The 20,223-nt window shown below is 44.9% G+C and overlaps 1 protein-coding gene across 3 annotated transcripts; it reads left to right on the top strand.

The window, feature by feature from the left end:
- The first annotated feature begins 1,261 nt into the window (after positions 1 to 1,261).
- cd4-1 (CD4-1 molecule) lies at positions 1,262 to 19,010 on the top strand. 3 transcript variants are annotated; one of them, XM_056286151.1, is made up of 11 exons: positions 1,262 to 1,388; positions 7,035 to 7,108; positions 8,139 to 8,209; positions 8,332 to 8,493; positions 8,602 to 8,751; positions 10,873 to 11,136; positions 12,112 to 12,483; positions 15,836 to 16,093; positions 16,240 to 16,340; positions 16,460 to 16,509; positions 17,904 to 19,010. In XM_056286151.1, the coding sequence occupies exons 3-11, from the start codon at positions 8,152 to 8,154 to the stop codon at positions 17,932 to 17,934; spliced, it is 1,446 nt and encodes a 481-aa protein (XP_056142126.1). In that variant the 5' UTR covers positions 1,262 to 1,388; positions 7,035 to 7,108; positions 8,139 to 8,151; the 3' UTR covers positions 17,935 to 19,010. The 3 variants fall into 3 exon arrangements, with proteins under 3 accessions (XP_056142126.1, XP_056142127.1, XP_056142128.1); XM_056286152.1 differs by lacking the exon at positions 7,035 to 7,108; XM_056286153.1 differs by lacking the exons at positions 1,262 to 1,388; positions 7,035 to 7,108 and adding an exon at positions 7,161 to 7,317.
- Positions 19,011 to 20,223: the final 1,213 nt, after the last annotated feature.

The following is a 20,223-nucleotide window of genomic DNA, read 5'->3' as shown; positions in this document are numbered from 1 at the left end:
TTGAAGCTTGACGCACTGAATTACTGCCCGTTTAGGCCCCCATATCTCACAATGTCCTCACCGCAGCGAAATAGCTGAAACTTCAACACCTAGAAGTAAAAGAGGTAACTTTTTTACTAGCTGATCGCCTCCTGACCAGATCCTTGCTTGTGTTGCATTAACTCTCAGATGTGCGTCGCTTTGGATAAACACGTCTGCTAAAAGAAATTGTAAACTGTAATTGTAAATTGAGCATCATCAGCGTAAGTGATGCAATGACCAATATCCATCAGAGAGCGAGAAAAAAGGTAAAGAGTTGTTCGAAACTGAATTGAATGGTGTGTCAACCTGTGCAGAACTAGTGGTTTTGTCTCTTTGTGTATGAAGATAATTGTGAGGGTAACAGTCTCCTGTGCATGATAAGGGCTAATTGTGTTCTTTGGATTTGAACATGACTACCGAGTAAATTCCCTCAATACAAGAGGAACATCTCGTCAGCGAATTCAGCCCAGATCATGTCTTTCCACCCGCAGCCTTTAAGTGAAATCAAAATTTTTCCTTTCAGAAACATTTGCAATTTTTTTTCTCTCTTTTCTGCTTTTGACATGACTGGGTTCACTTCAGTTCCTCTAATTAATTCTGGGGCTGGATCGGTGCAATTATAATCGACAAGTAGAAAGCCGACTTAGCAATTACAGTTCATCATACCAGTAATCGCACTAATAGCCATTTGTGTGTGGTTTGTAATGGGTTGAAGTCGGGCAGCGAGTTCACAGTGGCCTTCAACGGAGTTTGTGATGGATGTTCTCGGGTGGTGTGTCGCAGGACATGACATATATCTGCAGAAAACAGAGGTAGATGCTGAGAAGCAGAAGTGTTAGCTCATTTCTGATTAAGTATGATGAGTATGTAAATATGAACGTACGTCTGTCCTCATGCATTTCCTTTATGTTTGCTTTACTGATTGACTGTGTGTGTGTGTGTGTGTGTGTGTGTGTGTGTGTGTGTGTGTGTGCACTTCATTGACAAATTATAGCGTAAAATAAACATCACTCTTTACATTCAACAAACTAAAATATTTAAACTGCGACACGTCTTTGTGTGACCTTGTATCACGATGGACATTTTAGGCCTCGCAAATGAGGAAGCCTCGTCGCCTAAACAGCTTTGGGACAGGGAAGGAAATCTGGTGAAAAAGTACCTCCCTCTGCCTCTCGACAGCCAATCAAAAGGTCATTATTTTGACACAGGGTTTAACCATTAACCGTACGCTTCTTTTCAGGCCAATCGGTCGAGAAGGAGGTGCGGCGGAGCTCAAAAAGAAGTTTTGTTCTTTGGCAATTCATCATTCAACGCCGAGCTGTCGATCACTTGAGGAGGTCAACCGACTCCTGACATTACATCATTTTGTAAGTACACTGTTTAATTATACCATACTTGTCACATAGGACAAGGGTCAACCTACCCTGAACAGAACTTGCACGGTTTTGTGTTGGTTAACGTGAATGTGGTGTTTGTTGAACGAATGAACCCAGTGATTAATATTAGCAGGCGTAGAGACAGAGCTATAGTAGCAACAATAATACTGCACCAGATTTACATTGGAGGCAAAGACAGACGAGCAAAACAAAACTGTTAATAATAGAGACGAGAAATGGCAATAAAGTTAAGAGATAAAAACGCCAGGAGGGGTTTTGTACATACTGAAGTTAACTGCGGACTGGGTTGGTGGTACGGTAAAGGATGCTGGTGCAGCAATCAAGCCCTGATGTTGTGAATGCATGAAGGATTGTTTCTGCAGCAATAGGTGACAGCGAGGCTGGAGGTGGAAGAAGAAGGCTGGTTTAGTGATCTGCATGACATGGGCCAGGAATAAAGGGGTGGGATTGGAGATGACTCCGAGGTTACAAACTTGGGTGGGGGTGGGGGGTAACGATGGACTTTAGGGAATAAAATCCTGGGTTGTGTGGGTGAGGGAGTCTAGGCCAATGACTTACGATTTCACATTTTTTATCACCGTTGAGTTTTTAAAAGTTGTTTTGCATCCATGTGGCAGGTGGTGAGGACAGACAGTACTATAGTACTTAAAAGGGGTCATCATAGTAAAGATGTTGCTTGGTCAGTTGTCATATGATGTCACATAATCAAACCTAATAGTTATTTTGGATAGTTAAAATCTAAGCTCAGAGATAGAGGTTTAATTTTGGACCATAGTAAGTTCTACTGACAAAAAGTAATTTATATACATACATACATATATATGTGTGTGTGTGTGTGTATAAATTACTTATTAATACTTATATATTATGACCAAAGGCACACAAGTGAACCTCAGAAAACATTTGATCTAAACTGAATGTGAGAGCGCAACATGTAACTTTGTCCGCTCAACATCAGCTGTGTAAAGTTAAATAAAACTTTTTGCTTCGCTTTCATCGAATCAAAAAACATTTCGCTTCTCCGTGTTAAAATTCCACCTGTCTGACTTTATGCACGCTTAAGATTTAAAAGCGGCACTGCTGACTGGTGCCGATGCGGCGCCACCACGCACACAGTGCACAAAATATGAATCCAGACTCCACTTTTCCACCCAGATAAACGAATAAAAAGCTTTTAATCAGACCCTAAGGGCAAGGCATTGCAGAGCGAGGCCCTGTAACGCTGCCTCCGCTCCTCGATTTCACATTGTATCATCATTATGAAAATACAGCTGCACTCCACCGACCTTTCCCCCTCCATCTCTTTCCTGTGGTGTTGCTCTAGAAATGCAGTTATGAAAACAACACAAGCAGGTGACATGCACCGTAGTTCATGAATACTACCAACTTCTACTCGTGCATGCCCTACTCCTGCCTCACGCTGCAGGAGCAATCAACTCGGCTATGCATTTAACCGTTCTGCTTTCCTCAGGTGCAGGAAAATATGGGCCGATAACTTTGCTGCCCCGACTCAAGCGCAACGAGACATGTGCTGTATACGTGTGTCTTGTTGACAGACGAAAGTAGGCCGTCAAATTTTCGGCCTATAACTGCCCCCCTGTAAGCGCTTCGCCGCTCACAGGAGCTAAACTGAAATCACAATGCATGCTGCAATCCAGACTTGATCCTCCATTTCTTTTTTTCTTTCTATTTGCTTAATTCAACTCATTCTCCTTTTCATTTCCCCACTACAGTACCCCCCACCCCTGCCCCACACCCCAACCGCAGAGATGATCAACTGTTTCTGGGTTAGCTCCACAGGTGTGATTTCTGATGTCTCTGCACGTCTGGTTACCATCACTTTGACACAGTCACCGTTCTCTGTGCAGTTTTTTTTTTTAAACACACTCATCTCTGATTTCGGTGTAATAAGGAAGAAAAAAGTTTTTCAGTGATGTGACGTTATGGTGCGGTTTTTCCGTTCCTGTTTGTGCTCTCGCCTATCAGTAAATATCAACACATTGCTCTCAGCATTTAATATAGTATTTCTCATTGTGCCATCCATTGAAGATGGGATGGAACTTCTGCACTGTGTGTTATGTAGCAAACTAGAATGGTGGAGTCAGCGAAAATGGGCCACTTTCTGGTAAATATATAAGATCATCAAATAAGTTATGCATGAGATCCGACGATATTTTTATGAATTGCCATAGATCTCTTAAATATTTATTCGTTAAAAAAATGTGAGTATAAAGTATAAAGTATAATTGTTTTGGAATCGTGAGAGTTAAAGTAGCCGCAGATTCTCTCTTAAGCCACGACACAATGTTCGGGTAAAATGGGCTAATAGGTCATTTCAGCTGAAATCGTTTTAATTTCTACAGTAAATTGACACTAGCTATTTATTTTGGTGTGCCATAGTAACAACACCGTAAATACATTTCATGCAATAAAAAGCTGAACAAATATTTCATTGAAAAATGCATTTAAAAATGAATTAGTCATGTTGTATGGATGTGTGTTTCTGCACATTGGTGCCTTTGTGTCTGTTTTTCGTGTGGGTATGCATGCGTGCGCGTCTCTGTGGGACTGTATAGCTAGCTGTCTGTGTGTGCGTGTCGGGTTTTGCGTCTGTTCATCAAAAAGACATGCATGTTAGGGTTACTACTCCTGTCTGTGCCCCTGACCGAGGCATGGCAAGACGGACTGGAGTTGGTCCCCGGGCGCTGCATGGCGGCTGCCCACTGCCCCTAGTTTTGTGTGTATGTGTTTGTGTGTGTGCATTGTTAGGATTAATACTCCTACCTGTGCCCCTGAGCAAGGGAATGGACAGAAGAACAGGAGTTGGTCCTCCGGGTGCTGCAGCTGCCCACTGCTCCTATACAATAGGATGGGTTAAATGCAGAAGACAAATTTCACTGTAACCCGTACAATGACAAAATAAAGCAGCTTTCTTCTTCTCCTCCTTTTGGACTGTGTGTGACTGTGTGTGTGTGTGTGTGTGTTTGTGTGTGTGTGTGTGTGTGTGTGTGTGTGTGTGTGTGTGTGTGTGTGTGTAGGTGCACGCTTGTGTCACATCTGTCAAACATTTTGTTAAAAATCAGAACATCTTTGATTAAAAAAAAAAAACACCACCACCAAAAAGCATTTCCAGTAGCTAGGTCTGAACATCTGATCTGGTCAGGTCTTGTGAGGTCTTGTCCTGTGTTCCCTTCAAACACAGCCTTTGCAGATGTAACCATCAGCATCACAGAGGCCATTATCCTCTCCACGGCTCTCGGAGCACCGTGAGCTGCACTGACAACAGCACACCCAGCCCTTCAGGTCATCCACATCACCATACCCTCTCTGGTCAGGCCCTGCAGGGGTATTTGCAGCTCTTGCTTTGTGCTCTTTTCCCTTTGGTTGTTTTTTGTTCTTTTTGGTAGGAATGTCATTGATGTGGACTGTGCTTGTTAAATGGTGGTGGTGGTGGTGGTGGGGGGGCTTGGCCTTGTTCTGAGGCTCCTTCCCCGTTGTTTGCGCCCTCAATTTCTGTTAAGAGCCGAAAGTAGTAGTAGCAGTAGCAGAAGTAGTAGTACTAGTAGAAGTATTAGTGGTATTTCTTTGTAAGAGTGTGTGTGTGTATGTGGCCTATTTTAGCTGAAAATCGTGGTCCGTTCTAGCCGAGTTGAGCTAAAATGGGCCGGTACCTAAACGACTTTTTTTTTTTTACAAAAATCAGTTTCTTTTTAAATTTCAACTTTCTTGGTTTGAAAGAGTCCGTCAAAACATTGTTCATAAAGACGTTGCTTTGTTTATAAGCTTACTTATAATCATTTTATCGCCTCATCAGTATAACCGGTTATTTTCTTGCCCGGTGCGGGATCCGATACGAGGTATACTGCACCACAAGGCGACGTCACTAACCGCTCGGCTAAAGGGTCAGACCCGTTAACTAGGGTCAGACCCGTTAGCTAGGGGCTAACGTGTCTTATTAGTAGTTTACATCAGTGACGAGGGACATCTGCTATGTCACGCTCACTTACCATACGACTTCTCTGACGTACTTCGCCCACCAACACCGGGGGTCGGCGGTTCGAGTCCCCGTGTTACCTCCGGCTTGGCCGGGCGTTTCCACAGACACAGCCGTGTCTATGGGTGGGAAGCCGGATGTGATGAGTAGGGCGGTCAAATACAATTGGGGGAGGGGGGGAGAAGAGAAACACCATAGCAACTTCAGACCAATCAAAACTATTGTTACATATCGGTATCGGAGCGACGTTGCAAGATCAGTCATTGCGATTGGCTGTAACATTTTAAGCGCTATGACGCGACAATCTTTATGCGGCGCATTTTACACGATTCCCCATTTTAACGGACTCCACCCAAACTCTCTTTTTATTTTTATTTCGTGTTGCAACAAGGGTCTCGGTTGTGCGAGTCTCTTTATGGAAACGTTTTGCTCTCACTGAAATGCTTTGGCTTGAGACTCCATAACGATCGACGTGTTCGCATTCGTGTTCATATTAGCGTTGATTCTGATTCAAAATCATTTTGAGCAATTCGTTCAATCAATCAATCACGTTGTATTTTATATAGCGCTTTTCTAGCTGCAACAGCCACTCAAAGCGCTTTACAATTAATTAATTCTCACACACACACACACACACACACACACACACACACACACACAGCGATGGCATGTCAATCAGTCAGTCTATCTATCTTTTGTCCATCTAACCCATTCAGCCAAAAACATTTCAGTCTTGAGGGGCAATTTTCATTTTATTTATCGTGTACACATTAGAAGTTCATAATAATAAACAAGACAATAGTCACCATTCCCTGAGAGTTTTTGACATCTCTGCACAAGAAAAGGGCACTAAACCTCAAAACTTATAGTGTAATCACAAAAGTTGAATTGTAAAGACGTAAGCACACATTTCCAGCGAATACGACCACCTGAATGCTGACCCAGTCTGTAGACATTTCGTGCATTTGAAAACTTCTGAACTTGTTTTGGATTTGAGCCTCCTAATATTTCCATATCTACTCATGTTGTTGCAAAAAATATCAAAAGCTGTGTGCAAATTACCAGATGCAATCTCTAGCCCGGTGTCCCCTTTCTTGCACCATGCTTTGAAGTCTTCAAAGAATCAAAAAACCTTATTTTAGTTTTCATATCACATTTGAAAGACCTGACTTAATATTTCTGTACTGATCACAAATAAGGTTTATCTCACTGCGAGACCTGACCCAGCTTTGGTTTCAATCTTGATCTGATCTTTGGCTTGTCTTGAGCTTAATTCATTCTATCACTCAAAAAAAAAAAAAAAAGTCAGAATGTATTTTTTGTGGTGCATAGTATCATGATTTTCAAAAAGTTAAATAAAATAAGTTTTTGATATGAAAACAATTTACAGGCGCGTATCTCTTCTTTTGATGTATAACGTCAACATAGGTGCAAAAAAAAACCCTCTGATGAGATTTTTTTTTTTCAGTGATCATGAAACACAGGGCACAGAGATGAGAGAGAGGCAGAGGCAGAGAGAAAAGGAGAGACAGAGACAAAGAAAAGAGATGACGAGAGATGTACCCTCTACCACACTAGGCGACAGTACTCATCTTGTGGTCTCTTTTTTTCTTGTCTTTAAGCGTGGAGAAATCCGTCTTTCGTGGAACAGCAGAGGAAGAGTGGGGGTGTGAGAGACAGGGGAAGAGGAGAAGAGGTGAGGATTGGGATAAGAATCTACACCTTAGTAAATCAGGGCCCACCACAACTCAGCATCCACCCTCCCTTCTCTCTCCCCTCACTTCTTCTTTCTTCTCATCCGAAGCCCACCACAGGCCTCCTACTCCCGTGTTACTCAGCTCTTCTCGCTTTCATCTCTGCAAACCTCTCTAAATCTGAGACCACCACAAACCCCTTCCTCCCTCTGTAAGTTGACTCTTGTGACAGCAGAGTTTGACTCTTGTGCAACAGAATTTGGCACGCCAGCACCATTAAACCTGACAAAGTGAGGATTTCTTCACAGCATGATGTGTCACATATCAATGCAGTTTTTACAGGTTAGATGTTTTTCGTCAAACTGTTCAAATTTAAAGGTACAATCCTTAATTCAGATGTAAGCGAAGGGATCACTCCGCTACCGAAACACACGATTGGCAGGCTAGTGTCACTCCTAAACTGACTGGCAGGTCTCTTAATATAGTGACTTGCAATAAATTACTAAATCTGTGTTTCTGATGTTTTCTGATGCTGTGAAAGGCTTGTTTACATCTGTAATGTCTGGTAACACTGCAGTAAACAGGCCAATATTTCCAATTAAGACTGACTGAGAGAGACACAAAATGTCTCTTAATTCAAACTCCTCAATTACGTATGTAGTTGTACCTCAATTTTATATGGTCAAATAAATCACAAATTGGGCCATTCGTACCAACGCAAGCGATTCATTAGCATTCTCACATCCGGTTTCTGAACTGGTGGATGAACAACCGTGTGACGTTCGACTTCTAACCGTCTCAGATTGTCCATCCATCCATTACCCAAACCGCTTATCCTGCTCTCAGGGTTGCGGGGATGCTGGAGCCTATCCCAGCAGTCAGTGGGCGGCAGGCGGGGCGACACCCTGGACAGGCCGCCGGGCCACCACAGGGCCGTCTCAGATTGTATCAGAACTCACTTTTAGGTGTTTGAAAGGGTATTTATGAAACGTGTCATGACCCACTAATTGCATTTCTACCTATATTTTTCAGACACCTGTCCAAAATGAACATTCAGGTCCTGTCTGTCCTCATCATCATTACTGTGCCGGCGTCAACAACAGGTAGGACGCAGACTTCAGGACCAGGGGCGTGTAGCCACTCGATTATCCCTATGAGGCAGGAATAGTTTGATACCATGCAGATTGGGAATGATGTGAGCGTGATGTATTTTCTCTTTCGGAAGGTGATGTGAGGGTGTTTGGTCAGGTGGGTAAGAGGGTCATCCTTCCTATGCCCACGGAGGGAACAGACGCCGGCAAGACGTATATCAGCTGGCAGATTGAGTCAGAGCCAAGCATTGTCGTGATAACACGCAACCCCTTTGGTCAGGACAAGATCGCAACCGGTGAGTGAAACCTTCAATTGTTTAAAATATGTGGAGTCATTTTGGTAAAGAGGTGAAAGAACAGGGTTTTGTGATGATGGTGTTGACTCGACTTCTGCCGTGTGGAAGGATGGAAAGGCAAGGTGTCTATATCCAAGAATGAATACTCCCTGGTCATTGAAAACATCCAAGCAGAGGACTTCAAAACCTTCACCTGTGTGTTGAGGACCAGCTTCAGTACCATCTCCTCCACCAGATACCAGCTGTCCGCTATCAACGGTAAGAGACGAAACCTGGTGCCATGTTCCACCAACTTCCCCACTGTTAGAGTGTGTGTGTGTGTGTGTGTGTGTGTGTGTGTGTGTGTGTGTGTGTGTGTGTGTGCGCAAGGTAGATTCAGCTTTTAAAAGAGTTCTTCCTAGTGTTTTTCAGTCTTTTTCTCTGAGACGCTTGTCAGTGGAAGACTTATTTACATACAGCCCATCAGGTCAAATCATAAAAAAAATTAGGAAACAACCCCGCCCACCCTTACCATCAACCCTTGCTTTTACCCGTCACTCAAAGATCAGCTCATGAATGTTAATATGATTAGGCCACTCCTTCATAGTTCGTGGGAGTTGAGAAGAGATATGGATAAAGGCATAAAAGACACATTAGACATTTACAAATTGAAAAAAAATATATATTGTTGAATGATTTGTTATGTCATGTTTAATGTTTTTAGACATGGAAATTGTATTGCTGATTTCTATCTGAGTTTAATGGTTAGGTTCAGTAAAAAAAACATGCAGCTGTTGGAACTGGGGTGCCCTGGCACAAGCGTCTTGGTATTCCTCCTCATTACATAGCTAGCTAGCTAGCTAGCTAGATTTTTATTTCAGTTCTTCAATCAAATGATCAATAATCTCCAAATAGAAATAATACATAGTGGATGTAGACTGAAGTCTTAGCTTTTTACGCCTATTCCTCTCACAATACAAAATCAAGTAGGTGTATTTTTTTTTTTTTACTTTCAAAGATTGTGTATTTGTGTATAGTTTAAGAGCAAAAGAGGCTTTCTGACTAAAACGGATTAAAATAAACATATTTCCTTCATAAGTCATTATTCTAGCCGATAAGATGACGCAGAGCCCTAGAAAACATTGCTTTCTGAGTGGCTCCCAGTAATTATTATCCCATATTTTATATATTTTGTTTGGACTTGTTTGTTTTAAAGGACATTTTAATATGGTTGGTTGTATGGGTGAAAGCCCATGTAGTCATGCTGATAAGTGCTTTAGTTAAAAATAGTGCTCCATTCCTATTCCCAACAACAAATATGAAATATAAAAACTGTGAAACATGCTCATATAAAACTTAATTGAAACATACAAAGTGTAAATGTTGAACATTTTTGGTTTTAATAATTGGTTTTTAACTGTGTACAAAGCTAAGGTCTCTTTTTTTTTGCTTTTGAGGATTGGTCTGAAGTGGATTTTGATGAGTTCTGAAGTTGTATTATTAAATCTTTAGCAGTTGTTAGCTTAGCATAAGCTGAATTTGCTCCTGAAGTCGGCCGGTGGTGCAACATCTGCACCGTGAACACAATAATTCCTAGAAATTCACTACCATGTACACAGAAATATGCAATAACCTCACCACTTCTACTGATTTCACTCAATTTAAAATTCTCTTGAAATGAAAAAAAAATGTATTTTCCTTCGTTACCTCTTTTAGTTGCGCTTAATGTCTGTGTTTTTAACACTATGTCCAAGAAATGCACAAATATGTGTTTTGCTCTATTTTTGTGTTTATGAGATTGTTTTTCTCTCCCGGCAAAAACACAATAATTTTTACACAAAAAATACAATAAAAAGATATCCAGCGAATGGGAGCAAGACCGAGAGAAGATGATTCATCTTCTACCACCGAAATTAAACTAGCCAATTGCATATCGATGCCCATTCTTCTAAAAATAGCTGGTCATTATCAGCTGTCAGTCAAATCATACTCCCTCCCCTCACAAAATCTGTTCCCTTGTCAAATTATGGAAGCAGAATAATTGGCAAACAGGATCCAAAAAAGCTGTTCATGTTCTCCATAGGCCAAAAATAAATGGATCCGATGTAGTCCGAGAACCCCAAAACGATGAGGACATTTTAGAGGTCTGTGACAGTTCTGATTCTGTTTAATTTTGTTACTTAGTATAGCAGCTGGATAGGTCAGTAGCTAAGAATGCCGGCTTTCCTGCCAGAGGTCGGGGGTTCGAACCCCATTTGGGACGAGTCTCCAGTATGTGTCCGTGGCTTATGCTCCGAACGCTATACAAGGTAGCTACCTCTCACATGTATGTCGGCTTAAAAAAATGATAATATCATCTTCTCCTCTCTCATTCCCCCTCCTGTCACTTACCACTGTCAGTGGTGGCAGAACCAGCTGGCCCTGTCTTAGCTGGGCAATCTCTGACTCTTTCCTGCGATGTAGAGCTACAGACGGCTACACGACTGACGATGCACTGGGAGAATCCCCAGCGAAAGGACATGACTGCCGAGCAGAACGCTCAGGGAGCCACCAAAAGGACTCTGACTGTCGCAAAGGTCACCGGCGAAGACAACGGAAAATGGACCTGTGTTGTGGAGTGTGACAACAGACGATATGTCGGCAAACTTTCAGTAACCGTCTTGGGTGAGTTACTCTAAAGCTGTTGCACCTTTTGACTGTCGGAGGGAATTTGTCCCAAGATAGCAAAATTGCTGTGGCCCGGACCCGTCCCACACCCGACACTTTCATTCGGCCCCGCACACCGCGTGGAATGATGGCACTTGGGCGGTCCGCTCCTGTTTGCCAGATCTGGGCCAGAACCGAGCCATAGCAATGCCGCATGTGCCACATATTTGCCAAAGGTGGCCCATATTTGTTTTGTGATATTTGGGCCATATTCACCATTTACCACACGGGCCACTTCAGGGTCACATCCAGATCACATGTTGCCCAGAGCACCACATCTTTGCCAAAAAAGGCCCACATCTGATTTGGTATATTTGGGCCATATTTGCTATTATACATGTGGGCCACTTCAGGCTCACATCCATTTCGTCAGGGCCAGAAGAAGGCCACTGCCTGAAGTGGCCCACATCTGGATGCTATGTGGAGTGTGTGTGTGTGTGTGTGTGTGTGTGCGCGCGTGTGCGTGTGCACGTGTGCGTGTCTTTTCCTTCGTGTGTGCATATATACCCTGTGGTGTAGCAAAGGATAAACGCTCTTAAACGCACCTTAATCCACCTCTTTGCTGACAAGCTACAGTCTACCTACCTTTCTAGGACTGACATGAGTCTTGATTCACAAACCCACCGTACACATCAAAGTAAACAAGGCTATCAGACGGATACACTTCACAGAGAATTGTGTTATTTAAATGAAAAAAAATGCATCAAGTAATGCTTTTCCAAAAATATCGCCCACATTGGTAGATGTGGTTGGTTTCCTAATGATGACCGCTGACTGAAAATCATAGTTTACCCGCTTTTGTTACATACAACTACACCACCGCATACACCTCCATACACACATTAATCTTACTTCAGTAGGAAATCATGCTGTGTCTCAGAGCTACTGTCACAACTAATAAGCAGAGATATTTTTCTCTCCCCTGCCACTTAGACCTCTCCCCGGCTGATTCATCTCCTCGCTACGCCTCTGTCTCCTCCACCCCTCTCCAAGTCCCCTGCTCCCTCCTCTCACACATCACCTGGAAGGACCTAAAAGCAGCGGGCCTGCGGGGAGGGCATTGGACTTTCACCCCGAGCGTCCCCGCTGCGGCTCCGCAGAGGCTCTTCACCCTCCAGCAGGGGGATTCTCCGGTCTGGGAGGAAGGCCTGAAGAGAGGACTGAGTATGCAGAACAAACTGGCCAACGACCTGTCTCTGTGGAGAAAGACGGTGACGACGGCGGACAGGGGAGACTATACCTGCGCCCTGGAATTCGAAAATGGCCTCACGTGGTCGAGGAACGTACGTGTGGAGGTGCTGCAACGTAAGTCGGGGGTCGGGGGTTGGGAGTCTAGCTCGGCTCTGTAACGCGCCCCAGACCTGTCGGATAAACCCCGAGAGAATGGATCCGTCTTGATTTCTTCATTTTGTTTGTTCTCCGTGGCTACAGCCACCTCCTCATTTATTTCGTTTTATCTCCTGTCTCTCTCTCTGCTCCTTCCTCCTTGTTATTCAGGACAAGTATGGGAGACAGTAATCTGTTTGCCAGTGTTCTCATTCCCCCGTCACAAAGGAAACAGTCCCCCGGGTGTGACATATGTCTAATTCATTGGCTTAATGCACTTGTCCGGCGCCACTTATTTTAATGCGGTACAATGAGCTTCCACCCCGCAAAAAAAGTGTGACAACACAATTTTTATTGGATTCTTCGTGTGCCGAGTATCTATGCTGTAATATTTCACAATTCTTCACCCCTCAGAATTATTTGACCAGACAAGCTAATTTTCTGGAAAGTTCAGATTCACCACATCAGAAATGGGGGAAGTTTCATTATCATCGTCATCATTATCGTCATGCAAGGCTGAATTACGGACCGGGCATGTCGGGCGAGTGCCCTGGGGCCCCGGACCATGAGGGGCCCCAAAAGGTCAGGGGTATTGTGTTCACGTATAGTAGGGATCCCCAATCATACCCTACAAGGGACATTTGTTCCAACCCTGCATCACGATGCAGGGCCCAAGCTAGTCTCTACTGATACAGGGCCCCAAGCTACAGTCTCTACTGATACAGGGCCCCAAGCTACAGTCTCTACTGATACAGGGCCCCAAGCTACAGTCTCTACTGATACAGGGCCCCAAGCTACAAAGTCTCTATTGATGTGGGACCCCAAGCTACAGTCTCTACTGATGCAGGGCCCCAAGCTACAGTCTCTACTGATACAGGGCCCCAAGCTACAGTCTCTACTGGTGCAGGGCCCCAAGCTACAGTCTCTACTGATGCAGAGCCCCAAGCTACAGTCTCTACTGGTGCAGGGCCCCAAGCTACAGTCTCTACTGATGCAGGGCCCCAAGCTACAGTCTCTACTGATGCAGAGCCCCAAGCTACAGTCTCTACTGATGCAGGGCCCCAAGCTACAGTCTCTACTGATACAGGGCCCCAAGCTACAGTCTCTATTAATGTGGGACCCCAAGCTACAGTCTATACTGGTGCAGGGCCCCAAGCTACAAAGTCTCTACTGATGCAGGGCCCCAAGCTACAGTCTCTACTGATACAGGGCCCCAAGCTACAGTCTCTACTGGTGCAGGGCCCCAAGCTACAGTCTCTACTGATGCAGAGCCCCAAGCTACAGTCTCTACTGATACAGGGCCCCAAGCTACAGTCTCTACTGGTGCAGGGCCCCAAGCTACAGTCTCTATTAATGTGGGACCCCAAGCTACAGTCTCTACTGGTGCAGGGCCCCAAGCTACAGTCTCTACTGGTGCAGGGCCCCAAGCTACAGTCTCTACTGATGCAGGCCCAAGCTACAGTCTCTACTGATACAGGGCCCCAAGCTACAGTCTCTACTGGTGCAGGGCCCCAAGCTACAGTCTCTACTGATGCAGGCCCAAGCTACAGTCTCTACTGATACAGGGCCCCAAGCTACAGTCTCTACTGGTGCAGGGCCCCAAGCTACAGTCTCTACTGGTGCAGGGCCCCAAGCTACAGTCTCTACTGGTGCAGGGCCCCAAGCTACAGTCTCTACTGATGCAGGCCCAAGCTACAGTCTCTACTGATACAGGGCCCCAAGCTACAGTCTCTACTGGTGCAGGGCCCCAAGCTACAGTCTCTACTGATGCAGGCCCAAGCTACAGTCTCTACTGATACAGGGCCCCAAGCTACAGTCTCTACTGGTGCAGGGCCCCAAGCTACAGTCTCTACTGATACAGGGCCCCAAGCTACAAAGTCTCTATTGATGTGGGACCCCAAGCTACAGTCTCTACTGATGCAGGGCCCCAAGCTACAGTCTCTATTGATGCTGTGAGCTGCTATTCTCATCTCTGTTTGTTTTGTGATTCAAAATTGTGTTGTACTTTGTAGTCGCCATCCGAATCCCATGCAGACTGGCATAGCGTGGACTACCACGTTGGGTATCTGCATTAGTTTTACATCAATGTTTAGTATTGTTTGCGTAGCCTATCTGACGGGGCGGGGGGTGGGGCCCAATGGACGTGTGTGCCCCAGGGCCCCCTGGTGGGTTAACCCGGCCATGTCGTCATGTAAACAAGTACAGACACAATTATAAACGCAAAGGCCAATGGGCTTTTGTACAAGCCCAGTCTTACACTGCTGACCGCTGGACGGCCATACCGGAACAGATGGGGTTCGGGGCCTTCATGGAAAACCTGCCGATAGGAAATGCTGAAGAAGGGAGAGCCATTCTCAACCACTTCACACAATTACATGTACAAACCGGTACAAACCGGACCGGTAACCTTTTTTCATGCGAAATTGTCTTATTTTCCTGCTCCACTATCCCCCGATTCCACACTATACAGAGATGGTGATACAAGGAACTCAAAGTAGGACTGAGCAATATTGACAAAACCAAATATCAAGATATTGTTGACCCTGATAGTGATAACATGACAGTATTTTGGGAGTAAGAACATTTTGAGAAATGATCCTTGCTGACCAAGCGGGCAGTCTAATAAGCTTGGAAAATTGTATTCCTTTACTGTATTGAAGCCTTTAAGACCAGAGAATGACAACATTTAAGTTATCTTCTACTACTACTACTACTACTACTACTACTACTACTACTACGACTACTACTTTTGGCTGCTCCCGTTAGGGGTCGCCACAGTGGATCGGCCGTTATATATCAGGATATTAATGATAAGCAAAATCCCAGACAATATCCAGTTTCACATCGCGATATTGATTATTGCATTGATATATTGCTCAGCTCTAACTTAAAGGCCCAGTGGTTAGTGTTGTTGCCTCACAGCAAGAAGGTCCTGGGTTCGAACCCCGGGCCGTCCCAGATCCTTTCCGCGTGGAGTTTGCATGTTCTCCCCTTGTCTGCGTGGGTTTCCTCCGGGTGCTCCGGTTTCCTCCCACCATCATAAAAGACATGCACATTAGGGTTGATACTCTTGTCTGTGCCCCTGAGCAAGGCAGTGGAAAGAAGAAGTGGAGTTGGTCCCCGGCCGCTGCAGCTGCCCACTGCTCCTATACAATAGGACGGGTTGAATGCAGAAGACACGTTCATCCTAATCTGCACAACGACAAAATAAAGCGGCTTTCTTTCTCTTTTCTCTTTTGTTTGTACGTTTGGTGGTTAATTGCTTGGTTCTTTTCCCTCCTCTCTCTCTCTCTCTCTCTCTCTCTCTCTCTCCCCCCCCCCCCCCCTCCAGTTTTCAGCTCCCCAGAAAAAGATGTATTTGCCGGCCAGCAGGTCAACCTGAGCTGCAGTCTGGGCCATAACCTGGCCTCTCACCTGCAGGTGAAATGGATCCCGCCAAAGCCGCCAGGCCAGCCCTCTCTCGGACATGCAGCTGACCCCACCCTCCTCACCATCCCGGAAGCGAGTGATAAACACAGCGGGGAGTGGAGATGTGAGCTATGCCAAAATGGCACACCGTGCACGTCAGCAAAGCTAACGCTGAAGATAGGTGAGCACAGGAAGTGTGGGAACAGGAAACATAACATAGGCCTGACCTTGTTGTCACAGTCTTTCACCACAGAATATTTTCTATTGGTTGTAGTCCTTCTTCTCAGCGTGGGTGACATGGTGGCTATCTGTATTTGTTGTGCACAGAGAGAGCGCCGATGGGTGTGTGGCTGTTGGTGACTATATGTAGTGTGGCGGTCATCTCTATTCTCATCCCCGCCATCGTCCTCATCCAACGACAAAGAAAAGTATGGCCGAGGCCTTGCTGATGTTTGCATTTCTTCAGTTTTGTGGACTGAATTACATGTCAGCTCTCTTGCTCGCTTTGACGCTCTGTGTCTCGTTTTGTTCCTCTGGCTGAAATTAGCGGAAGACGAAGACACGTCATCCCAAGCGTAGATTCTGCCGCTGCAAACAGTGAGTACCATTTCCTGGATAAACTCAACGCCGTCACACAAACTCACACACACACACACACACACACATGCACACACGCACACACATGCACACACACACATACACACACCGCACACACACGCACACACACCGCACACGCACACACACACATGCACACACACACATGCACACACACACATACACACACACACGCACCGCACACACACACACGCACACACACACATGCACACACACACACACATGCACACACACACATACACACACCGCACACACACGCACACACACCGCACACGCACACACACACACACACACACATGCACACACACACATACACACACACACACGCACCGCACACGCACACACACACACACACCGCACACGCACGCACACACACCGCACACGCACACACACACACCACACACGCACACACACACACCCCACGCACACACACACACACCAGAGCTAAAATTTAAACGATTCCCTGTAGATACAAACTCAGATTAACCTATGAATTATACTAGTTCTATACTACACTAGTTATACTATACTATACTAGTTATACTATATTATACAATAATATACTATGCTATACTACTTCTATACTATAATATATAAGTTCTATACTAGACTATACTATACGAGTTATACTATACTATGCTATGCTATGCTATGCTGTACTACTTCTATACTATACTATATTCTAATATACTAGTTCTATACTGTACTATGCTAGTTATACTATACTATACTATGCTATGCTATGCTAGTTATACTATATTATACTATACTATGCTAGTTATACTATACTATACTATACTATAATATACTATACTAGTTATACTATATTATACAATAATATACTATGCAATGCTATACTACTTCTATACTATAATATACAAGTTCTATACTATACTATACTATATGAGTTATACTATACTATGCTATGCTATGCTGTACTACTTCTATACTATACTATACTATACTATATTCTAATATACTAGTTCTATACTGTACTATGCTAGTTATACTGTACTATACTATACTATGCTATGCTGTACTACTTCTATACTATACTATATTCTAATATACTAGTTCTATACTTTACTATGCTAGTTATACTATACTATGCTATGCTATGCTAGTTATACTATACTATAATATAATATACTAGTTTTATACTATACTATACTCTACTACTTCAATACTATATTAGTTATACTATACTATAGTATACTATGCTAGTTATAATATACTATACTATACTAGTTCTATACTAGAACTTTACTATACTTTATACCAGTGTTGTTTTATCTTCATAGTTTCTTGTTCTCTTTCTCTTTCTCTGTCTGTTTTCTTCTGTCTCTCGCTGACATTCTGTGCTTTTATTGTTTCAGCCCCAAACCAAAAGGCTTCTACAGAAATTAAAATCTTCAAGACCCTTGAAAGAAGTTGTTAAAGAGTTCATCTCAGCCATCTGAACATCTCTTCGGACAGGACCCATTTCTTCATCGCAGCCACTTAACCGTGCACCTTCGTCTGCGATTTTCAACAAGGGGGGGACACATTAAAAAGAGGGTCACACATTGTGGAACATCCCTCGCAGACTTTACTTCAGAGCAATACTTTACGACCGTAGACAACGGTCAGTTTGGATGCTTTCAAACGCGTGATGTGTATATCTGCATAATTGTGTATCGTTGTATAAAATGCCGGCGGCTTCATTTTGCAGCCTCCTTCAGTTGACCCTCCTCAGGTGCCCAGTGTTGGCCACCCGTTTCCTCAGCATTTCAACACAATTGTTTTCATTATCTTTCTTTAAGCTTAATGTATATTACCACACCGGGTTGCCCTCTACATTACTGCCATGATGATAGGGAGGCTTGCCACCTTGCTCTGTTCTGGTCAGTGGTTTTAAACCGTGAAATGGAACAATTATGAATATAATGTGACACAAGAACGATGCTTTCGTCTGTTAAATCAAATCATTACCCCCTTGAAATAAGAACACGGTCAGTTGCGAAGCCATGCAGCTATTAGTCAGCGTCCCAGACATATCGGCAGACACGGATAGGTCTTCCCATATTATGCAATTCCCCTGCTCTATTTCAAATCTAATTTTGGTCTAATATTTGCTAGTGGATTTGAACAGTGTGTATCTGACAGATGCGAAGATCCATGAGGGAACATAGGATGCGGTGCCGTCTTTTAGTGTGGCTGTCCAGCGCCTCACAATCCTCTCCCTCATCCCAACCAGATGGGTGGTTGTCTGACTCCAGTGTACAAAAACCTGCACAATGGGCAAAAGCAAGCACTGTGTGTGTGTGTGTGTGTGTGTGTGAAACGGGGGGGGGGGGGGGAGCATTCGCATGTGTATAGTAGTATGACAGTGCGTGTAAGGCCCAGCGGCCCAGTGGTTAGCACTGTTGCCTCGCAGCAAGAAGGTGCTGGGTTCGAACCCCGGGCCGTCCCAGGCCCTTTCTGTATGGAGTTTGCATGTTCTCCCCGTGTCTGCGTGGGTTTCCCCCCCCCACCATCAAAAAGACATGCATGTTAGGGTTGACACTCTTGTCTGTGCCCCTGAGCAAGGCAATGGGAAGAAGAGCTGGAGGCGGTCCCCCAGGCGCTGCAGCGGCCCGCCGCTCCTATACAACAGGACGGGTTCAATGCAGAAGACACACTCATCGTAAGAATACAATCCGTCGTAAGAATAAAATGTGGAATAAAGTGGCTTTCATTTATTTCATTCATAAGAAGGCTACCTTTGAAGCGCTGTATTATCCACCCATTTCCAGTCTCTCTCTTCCTGCATCCATTTTTTTTTCTTTTTTCTAATCTGTGCTATCAGCAGGCTTGGTGAACGTCGTATTACAACGTGTCCTAGATGGAGTTCATCTGTAATTGGACTTCAGGTTCTCCACCTGCAAAGGCAATCTTTATAAATGATCAAGAGCCGTTTGTAGGCGGCACGGTGGCCCAGGGGTTAGCGCTGCCGCCTCACAGCAAGAAGGTCCTGGGTTCGAACCCCGGGGTTGTCCAACCTTGGGGGGGGGGGGGGGTCGTCCCGGGTGGTCCTCTGTGTGGAGTTTGCATGTTCTCCCCGTGTCCGCGGTGGGTTTTCACATGCGTGCCGGGGTTAATACTCCTGTTTCTGCCCCTGACCGAGGCAACGGAGAGGAGAACTGGAGTTGGTCCCCGGGCGCTGCACGGCGGCTACCCAGCGGTCCCCCTCTTCCACATGTTTGGTCGGCTAAACAACCAATCAGCATCACTTCTCCGCGAGGGGGACAATCACCACAAGTGAAACAGGGAAACAGACGCTGACATGTGTTCGACAAAACATAATTAAGTCGATGTTATCGACATCAATTGAGGACCAATGTTAAAGCGATGAAGGAGAAGACAAGGGGGGGGAGAAAGGGGGGGGTAGGGCAACGCAGAATGATGTAATCCAGAGAGTGCTGCAGGGAGCGAGTGAGGCAGATGCCGGTAGTGTGTATGTGCACGTGATGTCCGCCTATGTGTATGTGAAGTGTCCACCTGTGAGTGCATGAAGTAGTCCCCATAGATTCTGGTGCCTGAGATCCGTGACTTACCGTAGTGCCTCCGAGCAGCACACAGGCTCTGCAGCCACCCCACAGGCCCTGCGGTCGTGCAGACACCCCACGGCCAAGAGAGCAGCTGGAGTCCAACGCACTGCAACCCCAGGGGGACACC

Source organism: Lampris incognitus, chromosome 9, assembly GCF_029633865.1.
Source record: "Lampris incognitus isolate fLamInc1 chromosome 9, fLamInc1.hap2, whole genome shotgun sequence".
Taxonomy (NCBI): Eukaryota; Metazoa; Chordata; class Actinopteri; order Lampriformes; family Lampridae; genus Lampris; species Lampris incognitus.
The sequence above is the reverse complement of the archived record's forward strand: the minus strand, read 5'-3'. Positions and strand labels throughout refer to the sequence as shown.

What these genes read in the sequence shown, in the direction of transcription:
- cd4-1 (XM_056286152.1), top strand. Translation starts at nt 8,152, where the DNA reads ATGAACATTCAGGTCCTGTCTGTCCTCATCATCATTACTGTGCCGGCG. An exon ending in ACGTGTGGAGGTGCTGCAAC is followed by an intron (nt 12,484 to 15,835) that starts GTAAGTCGGGGG and finishes CCCCCCCTCCAG; the next exon opens with TTTTCAGCTCCCCAGAAAAA. An exon ending in AAAGCTAACGCTGAAGATAG is followed by an intron (nt 16,094 to 16,239) that starts GTGAGCACAGGA and finishes TGTTGTGCACAG; the next exon opens with AGAGAGCGCCGATGGGTGTG.